Below are 10,536 nucleotides of genomic sequence, written 5' to 3'. Positions count from 1 at the left end.
CCATCCGTAACGAGATCTGGCGCCCTCTTCTGGAGTGTCTGAAGACAGCTACAGTGTACTGACATATAATAAATAAATAAATTCAAAAAAAAAAAAAAAAGAGATTCAGACCTAAATGGGATGTCTTTATTAAACCACTCTCCTCAGGGATCTGGGGTTATGTGGAAGAGGAAGAAAAAATATTTTAAGAGCCAGAGGTAATGGATGACTTCAAGAAAAGTGTCTTCCAGACGTAACAGAACTAATGCACATGTGAACTTGCAGGGACTGTGGCAGCATGCACAAGGTTTACACAAGTTTCAGCCACATGAGGTCTCAGCACTGAGAGAAAGACGTGGATAAGGGCTCCCACCCCTAACCAAGAAGCTATCTGCAATTGATATTAACTCGCAAAGGAAAAATTAGTTTTCTACAACAGAGTCTCAATGTATACATTAACCACACCTCAGGGCATGCACTATGCCCAGTAGCTGGCCAATCCAAAATGACCCAAGAGTACCTTTGTAGTCTTTTTGTCTCATTTTGCTATGTTTGGACATTTTATGTTTTATTGATATTTTGCTTTTTTACTTTGATTTTCATTTGTATGGTTGTATGTATGTATGTATGTATGTGTGTGTGTGTTTTAAGAGAAAAAAAAAGGAATACAAAGTTGGGTGGGTAGAAATGTAGGGAGGAATTCAGGGAGGGGAAAACATGATCAAAATATATTACATGAAAAAATTTTTTTCTAGTAAAAGATGTTAAAAAAACAAACAAGCAAAAGAACCAAAACCTAAAAGCAAAACAAAACAAAACAACCCTATTTGGGCACTTGGAATGCAGAGGTAAGAGAATCAACAGTTTAAGGTCATACTAGGGAAGTCAGGGCCAGTCTGGACTACTTGAGATTCTATCTCAAACAACCCCTCCCCCCCCACCCCAAAGAGGAAAGAAAGAAAGAGAGAAAGAAAGAGAAAGGAAGAATGAGTTCATTTGGAGGCTCTGCCTGTGCTCCCTGACTGTTCTACCACCCTGAAAAATACTGTTTGGTGACCCTCTCTTCTTTCTGGTGCTGGATATAGAAGCCAAGCTCTAGCATGGAGCTGCACCCAACCTCAGAGCTCTAATGCTGTGTACTGGTGTCAAGCCTCTCTTCCATGCCCATACCCCTTGTCCAGGTGTCTGTCTTAACTAACTCACATTACATTGTGCTATGGCCAGTTATACCTTGCAAGAGGACATGCAAACTTCATATCTGGATCACTGTTGGCCCCTGCTGTAGCTTTCTGGGCAGGGAAACCTGCTGGCAGGGGAGGACAAAAGACAATAATAAGCACAAACACCATACCAACAAAACAAAACAGGAAAAAAAAGATGTATTTTTTCTTTATAATAACATATATGTAATATTATATATGTTATATATATATATGGATGTTTCCCCCGAATGTTTGCATGTGGAGCCCAAAAGAGGGTGCTGATTCCCTGGAAATAAAGTTACAGACTGTTGTCAACTACCACATGGGTGAAATATATTGAACCTGGGCCTATCTCTCCAGCCCCACGTTCCTTTTTTTTTGTTGTTGTGTTGGGGGTTGAACCCAGGGCTCCATGCATGCCAGGCAAGTATCCTAACACCAACCATACCTCCAGTCTCTCTTTCTTTTTGACCCACAGACATACAACATTACTGTTTTGTAATAAAAGTTTTACTCTGTATTCTAGGTTGGCCTTGAACTGGTGGCAATCCTCCTGTCTCAGTCTCTCAAAGTGACAGAATTATAGTCCTAGGCCACCATGCCTAGCTGGATTAATATTTATAAATACACTATTGTATATATTTAAAAACCCGAAGACTTTTGTTCAGACAAGGTCAACCTTCTGGGTAAAGGTGACGTGAGACATCTGCTTCCTAATGAGACGACTCAGTGAGTGATGTGCTTGTTGTGCAAGCATATGGACACAAGTTTGATCCTTAGGACCAACATGAAGAGCAAGATGTGGTAGCATGGGCTTAGAATCCCAGCACTGGGAAAGTGGAGGGAAGCTGATCACGGTGCAAGCTGGCTAGCTAATCTAGCAGAAATGGTAAGCTTTAGGTTTACTGAGTCCTGAGAAGCAAGCACAGAAACAAATGGTAAGTGCTAGTGAGACTGTTCATGTGGACAGTGAGTCCTGTAAGGCAGACAGGACTGTGATGGAAGGACCAGATGAGACAGCGGTGAGAAAACATTGCTGGGGAATTGTCATTAGCATTATCATTCAAAGTAAAGACCAGAAACAACCTAGTAGTCAGCAAAGAGCACTGTTTAGAAACAATGAAGATGTCAAAGAAAATTCCTTCACTAAAAGGGTTTCTGTTACTCCTTATCATGTATGGAAGTGAATCTGGGCTGCTACAGTCCTTGCTCTAGGGCCATAAAAGAATAAAAATTGCCCCAAGTAAGAACTTGAATGTTTTCCCTAAATATAAAATTTCACACAAGAGCCAAGCATTTTCAAAAACTGTCTTGCCTCTGACTTCCTGACCTAACTCCCCCTGAGAACCACACTTGGCACCGCAGGCCTGTCTATCCATGGCTTATCTAGGTTATTGCTGTTTCTTTGGTACCTAGTGTGCAATGCTTGTTTGCTGGAGCAATGAAAAGAAATGACTGGGAATTGTCATAGCCTCTGATGTCCATTCTGGGGAAGTTTTGGTTCTATCAGGTAGAGGAGTCAGAGGCCAGAAAGGAAAACTGAAAACAGATTGTTCTATGAAGGTTTTTAAAGTTCCTGTCTCTTCCAAAGAAAGTACTAGGTGTTGGGACAGTCCCGCCACTGTGGTTGGGATGGAGACACTGTCATCATATTGTTCTATAATGGAAACATGGGTCACACTAGAGCTGGAGTTGTAGGACATGGATTTGAACCTGAACCTGTTTGCTCTAGAACCTGTGCTCTATCCTGTTGCCTCTAAGAATGTTTTTGCTAATAGCCTCATAGAGACTCCTATCGGGTTCTTACCTTATAGCTCCTGGAAAATAAGCTAGCTATGTGAGAGCAGGGACTTTTTTTTCTCACTCTAATGGGAAGTAGTAGATGGTGAGCAAATACAATTGAATGAATCTCTGAATACATGACAACAGTTTTACCTGTAAAACTAATAATATGCTTATATATCTTTAAAATTAAAACCAAACCAAACCAAACCAAAAACTTACTTTATGTTGGGTTTGGTAGGAGGCAAGTAGATCTCTTAGCATGAGTTTGAAGGCAGCCTGGTCTATACAGTGAGTTCCAGGACAGTCAGGGCTACACAGTGAGACCTCATCACATAAAAACAGCAGCAGCAGTAGCAACAGCAGCAACACCTGACGTTACTGCCAGCAAACACTTCTATTTCTAGGCATTCTTTCTCTCTGGCTTCCAAGTTTTGGGAATTTTGTATCTCTTCTTCTCTTCTACAACCTAAGATCCAAATTATTGACTGGATTGACAAGTCCCTTCAGACACAGACATTCTGCCTTTAGCAGGGCTATGTCATTTATCCAGGTAAAGGTCAGTAATACAAAGGCATGTCACAACTCACTTTCAGATGCTTGTCCACTTGCCAGGCTATGCAGCTGCCGTCCACTTTGAATATACATTTATCTTCAGCTTTGACTCAAAACAAGTAAGTAGTTTTAGCACTTCAGCACAAGGGGACTTTGTAATGTTCTATCACTATTTCAAAGGAAGAAAAAAAGATTTCTAATGCCAAGTATGCTGGCATACACCTGTAACTGCATCTTTCACGAGGCTGAATGCGACAGGAGAAGCTTGAGTTTTAGGCTATACTCAGTTACATAGCAATAAGCTGTTTAAAACATTTTTTTTTTCTTCTTTTAAGGTACAGAACTAGACAATCCAGGCCTTGACAGGAACATTTCCCTTTACCTAGACCAGATTCTACTTTTTAAAAAGATCTCTAGAGAGCTTTTGTAACTGTGATTAATGTCAAGACTTCCCTAATTAAGGCTCATCTTCCATTTCAAAGTGAAAACCAATGAGAAAACCTGGATTTGATGGCTTATAAGCATCACCTACACACCACACTCACACTTTGTGACTCAGAAACAACACTATTTATTTAAGCTTTTGCTGTGTGTATATGTGTGTGTGTATTGGGCAGAGACAGCGTCTTGTGTGGCCAAGGCTTGCCTCTTAACTACATAGCCACTATGGCCTTGAATTTTTGCTTTTCCTATCTTCAACTCCTGAGTGCTGGGAATTCAGGAGTATACCAAAATGTCTAGCCAAAATTTTTATATATGATCACTTAAATAAGACTCCTTAACATAAACCTACATGATATACCAAGTCTTTTCTGCCAAGGCTCTGACACTATAGTTTGTCCTATTCTGGAGTTAGGTAAGCAAAGGGCTATGTAGGTGTGGGTTGCAAAGAGAGAATAGCAAGACAACCTGCTTATTCTTTGCCACACCTCACTAATCAGTGTCTTTGGAAAGCACTGTAAATATGGATTTTTTTTTTTTTTTTGGTATTATGCAGTAGTGGATTTAACTTGAGGAGCCCCAAAAGGGGTCAGCAAAGCACGGGAAATCTAAGTATTTAACACTTCAGTGACTTTTAATCACCTACAGATCCAGGAAAATAAGCCTGTCTCTTAACTCCTTCTCTGTATCTAGTATGCTGCAGCTCTGTCTACCAACATTGCTATAAAATAGGAGTTAAAGTTAAACAAACAAGTTATTTTGTGTGTGGATATGTATGGGCACGCACATGCTGCCGGTCACAGGTCAGAAGACAAATTGTGGGATTCAGCTCTCTCTTTTTACAACGTGAGTTCCCGGGATTGGAATTTTGGTTGTAAGAGCGCTGAGCCATCTCAAAAAAGCCAGAATAAATCGCAGTGCATAACAATTCAGACTAGCGACAAAGGACCTTGGCGAACGGTGAAAATTTCCCCCTTTCTCTGGCTATCAAATCCGAGTCGTCCTGGCTTTTCACAATCCTGTTCCCAAAGGCCGGGATACCAAATAGGTTAAGAGAGGTCATCCGTTCTTCCCTTTCACCTAAGCCTAAGTAGCTGGCCCTTGACTCTAGCTCATTGGTTTACCCAAGTTTTCTCCTAATCTGTAGAGATCAAGTCCGGGAACAGCTTGGGTTTCCAGACAGAGCAGGCTCCCGGAGGCAGCGAGCGGAACCTTCGGCTAAGAACGCAGACCGCAGGCCTGAGCCTCTGTGGGCAGCACAGCTTCCCTGAGCCGGTTTCCCTCCCCTCAACTAGGGGGAAACGTCTCACCTCGGGGCCGCGGGGAGCTCGTTGGAAAAGCGACCGCTGCCCACTAAACGCGGCTCCACCGCCGCCCAGAGGCCCCACGGCGAGGGCGGGATGGCGAAAAAGCCGCGCCAGGGCAGGACCCTCCCCCACGCCCCCGCCCGGGTCGGAGCGCCGCTACCATTCCGGAAATGCCTGAGGAAAGCCAGCGTCTTCCGCTTCCTCGAGCAGCCAGCAACCCACTGCTCACCCGCTGTGCCGCTGCGCCTCTCGCTCCGGCTGTGCTTTCCCGGGTGGCCACTCACGAACTCACTTCCGGCTCTGTCCGTCTGTGGCGTCGCCTCATCTGCTCTCCGATGTCGACACTAAGGTGTTTGCAAGTTCCGAGGCTGGTGAGTTCCGGGTGCCTTGTTGTCTGCTTCCTGTTGGGAGCAGCAGGGGCTCCTCAAGTCTCCATTGTGTCTCCCAAAAATCATCCAGAGAAGACAATAATGACGATTGTCAGTATGATTACGAGAACTGATGAAAATATGCAATTAATGATTAAAATAAAAATGTAAAGTTTATTTTTATTTGATGTGCATTGGTGTTTTGCTTGCATATGCACATCCGTGCGAGGGTGTCAGAGTCCCTGCAACTGGGGATAGTTGTGAACTGCCAGATGGGCACTGGGAATTGAACCCAGGTCCTTAACCACTGAGCCATCTCTCCAGCCCAATAATTAAAATAATTTAAACATTTCAGATAGCAGGCTTTTTCAGTGTTAGCAACATCTGTGAGCGGGATGGTGGCTCTTACCAGGAATCAAGCCATCAGAAGGCTGAGACAGAGAGTTAGAGGTCATTCAGGGCTATGTAGTGAATTTCATTCCAGCTTGGGACTACAGGCTATACAAGACAAAACAAAACAAAGCACCTTTTAAAATTTTGTAGACCACACTACTTGTGTTAATGTATCTGGAAGATAATATGTAATTTTTTTTAGAGTATTAGAATTATGGAAGTTTTAAAATAGTTTTGATGACTTTATTAGCATACCGTTTTTTAATAGCCTGGTGTGGTAGCTCACAACTTTGGTCTCAGCACTTGGGAGGCAGAGAAAGGCAGATTTCAGTGAGTTCGAGGCCAGCCTCATGTGCATAGTGAGTTCCAGAATAGCCAGCCAGAGCAACGTAGTGGGATCCTGTCTTTTAAATATATATATATATTCAGATTGTCTCATTATGTAGCCAAGGCCATCCTGGAACTCACTGTGGACCCAGGCTGGCCTCAAACTTAGGTTTTTAAGCCATCCTTTTGTTACCAAGACTGGCTATGACAGCCCCAACAAGCTAGGAGTGGGCACACATCCTCAAATAAGCAATCAAAGAGACAAGTAAGAAACCTATAAGATGGCTCAGCAGGCAGACAGTGGCTGCCAAGCTGGCCATGTGAACACAAAAGAAATGAAAATAAAAATGTAATTAAAAGAGATAATACTAAAAAGCAGAGAAAGGAGATTTATTTAGTGTGCTCACATATGGTAGAGGAACATCTAAAGAGGCCCAGTGACTGCTCCCACACATATTTGGGGTCTGATATGAGGCTTAGGTTTAAGGAGAAAACTCTTGTCCCCTTTCCCAGGCATTTAAATGTGAACTACAGATCTGCTTCTTTGGGGCTCAGCCTCTCAGGGGGAGTTGAGGTCACTCTCCCTCAGGGAGATGAGCCCACAGTCCTGGGTTCTGGCCCATGACTTTCCAGCAGGTGCTTCCTCCCAGAATGCTTCCCTGGGTCAAACCCAGAGCCATAAAGGCTTCCATTAGACCATTCTGGTAAGTGATAGAGTTACAGAGCCCAGAAAGCCTGAGAGGGTGGTAAGCAGGAACCAGGGGTGCAGTGACCCTCTCCCCAAAGCAGGGAGGAGAGTGCTTCCCAGCTGGTCAGGGCCCAGGAGCAGTGGCTGTAGGGGTCAGGGTGCTGCAGGTCTGGAGCCATGGCCTGGACGTCTGTCCTGTTCATGCTGCTGGCCCATCTCACAGGTAAGGGAACTCTTGGGGCCCAGGGCTTCCTTGCTCCTCCTGTAGCCTTGCTCTGCCCCAGTGATGGACATGCTTCTGTCTTCTCAGGTTGTGGCCCTCAGCCCATGGTGCATCAGCCACCATCAGCATCTTCTTCCCTTGGAGCCACCATCCGCCTCTCCTGTACCCTGAGCAACAACCATAACATTGGCATTTACAGCGTTTACTGGTACCAGCAGAGGCCGGGCCACCCTCCCGGGTTCCTGCTGAGATACTTCTCACACTCAGACAAGCACCAGGGTCCCAATATCCCACCTCGCTTCTCCGGGTCCAAAGATACGGCCAGGAACCTGGGGTATCTGAGCATCTCTGAACTGCAGCCTGAGGACGAGGCTGTGTATTACGGCGCTGTGGGGCTCCGGAGCCACGAAAAGAAGAGGATGGAGAGGGAGTGGGAAGGAGAAAAGTAGTATACAGATTTGGGATCTTAGGCTCTGAAGACATTCAGACCCTGAACTGAAGACGGAGTTTGCTTTGCTCAGCTAGTCTGGTATGGGAAGGAGAGGTAGAACGTGGGGCTTTGCAGAGCCTAGAAGGTGGAGTTATGCAGCTTTTCCTTGTTCTGCGGTGTTGCTATGAGCCCCCATCGGAGGCTGGATTGTAGAATTAAAGCTGTTTTTACTGAGTTTGGTCTGGCTGGTGTGTGATTTCAGAACCAGTTTAAGAGCTGGCTAGGTCAAAGGTCATGCTCAGTTTGGCCAGGTACCCACCTCTGAGGCAGAACATTTGTCAGAACCCTATTGTTATGATCACGGGGCAAATGGATGATAAAAGCGTCTTGGAGGGGGACCTTCTTGCAAAGGACAGGGTCTCCTGTGTCATCTCCACAGTTACAGAGCAAAGGAGCCCAGCAAATGCCATCCCTGGGCCTCTACTTTGGGGGGAGAGCAGGTGCCAAGTGACAGGTGTGGAGCAGGTTTACCTCATAGTTACTAGAGTGATGTTTTGGGATGGACAGACCTTTGTCTTACCTAGCCTGTAATCCTACTGGGGTGTGCTCTCCACATTTTCTCTGCTGTTAGAAGTAGGTTGTGGCTGGTGCAAACTAGCAAAGGTCTTTGACCAAACTTCAGCTAAGTCTGTCTGGGTTCGATTTTCAACTAGGCTTCAACCCTGGCTCATGAAGACCACTCAAACACCTAGTTCCTGACATCAGAAGATCTCATGTTTAGGACCCAAGGCCCTCTTTGAAGTATCTTCTGAAAGCTGCAGAATGAAATATACTCTGGTGAGGCACCTGTTACAGTCTATACTGGAGAACAGGAATCTAACCTCAAAATACCTGAGTTAGCACAACTGGTGTGGGATTGGTAAAAACTGCACATTTCTGATTATAAACCCGTGATTAATAAAGGTGACTTGGTATCAGGACCTCCCAAACCTCTGACATCACATAGGCGGCAGACCTGTTACCAAGACAACAGCTACCATGTTCCCAGAATCCACTTGGCTCACCCCCCACCTTTACCTGCATTACATCATTTTCCATATAAATAAGGGGAATGCCCCTCTCCCCTCTCTTTTCCCCCTTCTCTTTCTGCCACCTTTCACACCTCTTCCCTTTCACCTTTCACACGTGGAACTGCTTGTTCCAAGTGTGTTGTGTTCAGACTCGAGCTGCTATTGTAACACATCAGTGACTATATGCAAATATGACATCCTATACAAAGGACATGTCTTTGGTATTTGAGGGTCATGGAGCCATATACCATGGATACCAAGGGACAAGTCTTTTTCCCAATTTGTAATTTATTTTTCATTTAAGAAATGATTTTATTTCTTCTTCTTCTTCTTCTTCTTCTTCTTCTTCTTCTTCTTCTTCTTCTTCTTCTTCTTCTTCTTCTTCTTCTTCTTCTTCTTCTTCCTCTTCTTCTTCTTTGGTTTTTTGAGACAGGGTTTCTCTGTATAGCTCTGGCTATCCTGGAACTCACTCTGTAGACCAGGCTGGCCTCAAACTCAGAAATCTGCCTGCCTTTGCCTCCAAGTTTGAAATCATTTCTTATTTGTGTGTGTGTGTGTGTGTGTGTGTGCATGAGTGCATACCACATGAATGCTGGTGCTTGTGGAGGCCAGAAGACGGCATGGAATCTGGAGCTTACACCTGCCTGGTGTGTGCTAAGAACCAGAACCACACTTGGGTCTTCTGGTAACAAGTGCTCATGATCACTAAGCCCCACTTTTTTTCCATCTTTAAAAATCATGTCTCAGGGTAGCATATGATGTAATGGGTTTCATCTTGGCATTTTTATTCACTTGTGTTATTGTAGTGTAAGGGTTCATGATTCTCCAAAGAATGGTATCTCAAACTCAAGTAGTATGTAAACACAAAGAGTGTTTATTCTGTAGAAGTGCAGCATGCTGGGGTCTCCTCATTGCCAGAGTAGAGACACACCCAAGTGAGCTTTGCAGGCTGGATTTAAAACATATCAGGGTATTCGGGGTAGGTGACCTCTGTGTTAATCTGTTGGGTCCATCCCTAAGGCCATTCCATTACTGTGGTGTCGGGGTTGGAAACTTGATGGGGAGGTCTGGAAACTTACTGTGGAAGTAGCTCAGGAAGTCTGGAAACTGCTGCTGCCCCATTGTCCTTGCCTCAGGCCAAGTGGCTGGGACATTCCATTACCTGGGTGTGAAGGCTGGAGCCTGGGATTTTTTCCATTAGTTATTGACTTGCCTGTGCTTGCCTGGACTTGCCCAATTTTTAAGCCTAGTCTCCTTAACTGCAATTTGAAGTCTGTCCTGGAACTGGCCTAGTCTTCTCAGTACTTTGTTATTATACATTCTGCTTTCCAAGTCTGTGACTGCCCTGCCCCCTGCTTCCTGTGTCCCCTCTGGCAGGCCTCCTGTCACACAGATAACCCTGCCTTTTCTGCTTTCATGTCACCTGCATTCCATCATCGTTTTTTGTCACTTTTAAGATTCTTTTCATGATCCCCTTTCTCATTTCATGATCTACAAGCACAAACATACACTTACTGTTTGCATTCTAAGTTCTTCCCCACAGTTACCTGGCAACAGCCAGGTGTGCCTGACTCACTATAAAAGGGGCTGCTTGCCCCCCCCCCCTTGCTAATGAAAGAAATAAAACGTAAAAACAAAATTTTAGGCCTTTAGGCCCAGGCTTGGGAATGTGGCCTCTGTGGCCCAGTGCTCCGAGGTGTGCTGGTCATAAAACAGATAGCGACATTCCTCCACCCACCCGCTTCCTGGGTTCAATTCAAAGAATGGCACC

At 44.8% G+C, this 10,536-nt stretch overlaps 3 protein-coding genes across 8 annotated transcripts in view; 2 read left to right on the top strand and 1 right to left on the bottom strand.

The window, feature by feature from the left end:
- The window catches only part of Top3b (DNA topoisomerase III beta), a 22,559-nt gene extending 16,964 nt beyond the window's left edge, over positions 1 to 5,595 (bottom strand). Inside the window, exons 1-2 of one of the 6 annotated variants that reach the window (XM_021185220.2) lie at positions 5,496 to 5,595; positions 1,210 to 1,282 (exon numbers count right to left, since the gene is read on the bottom strand). The gene's annotated coding sequence lies outside the window, so the exon portion shown is untranslated. Of the gene's footprint in view, positions 1 to 1,209; positions 1,286 to 3,185; positions 3,206 to 5,269 lie in introns of those variants that run through there. The other 5 variants (XM_029470310.1, XM_029470311.1, XM_029470312.1 and 2 more) reach the window with 5 other exon arrangements.
- LOC110312018 overlaps positions 1 to 5,633 on the top strand; it is a 6,252-nt gene extending 619 nt beyond the window's left edge. Inside the window, exon 2 of the mRNA XM_021185576.2 lies at positions 5,255 to 5,633. Coding sequence (XP_021041235.1) covers positions 5,255 to 5,614 — 360 coding nt within the window. The 3' untranslated portion in view covers positions 5,615 to 5,633. The remainder of the gene's footprint in view (positions 1 to 5,254) is intronic.
- Positions 5,634 to 7,219: 1,586 nt separating this feature from the next.
- Positions 7,220 to 7,929, top strand: Vpreb1 (V-set pre-B cell surrogate light chain 1). Its single transcript, XM_021185231.2, has one exon. It carries the CDS (start codon positions 7,220 to 7,222, stop codon positions 7,712 to 7,714), a length of 495 nt encoding a protein of 164 aa, XP_021040890.1. The 3' UTR covers positions 7,715 to 7,929.
- The last annotated feature ends 2,607 nt before the right edge of the window (positions 7,930 to 10,536 follow it).

The sequence above is a fragment of the Mus caroli genome, chromosome 16, assembly GCF_900094665.2.
Source record: "Mus caroli chromosome 16, CAROLI_EIJ_v1.1, whole genome shotgun sequence".
Lineage (NCBI taxonomy): Eukaryota > Metazoa > Chordata > Mammalia > Rodentia > Muridae > Mus > Mus caroli.
Note: the sequence above shows the minus strand (reverse complement) of the source record. Positions and strands in the feature narration are given on the sequence as shown.

Coding starts and splice junctions, on each gene's coding strand:
- Vpreb1 (XM_021185231.2), top strand. CDS start 7,220: ATGGCCTGGACGTCTGTCCTGTTCATGCTGCTGGCCCATCTCACAGGT.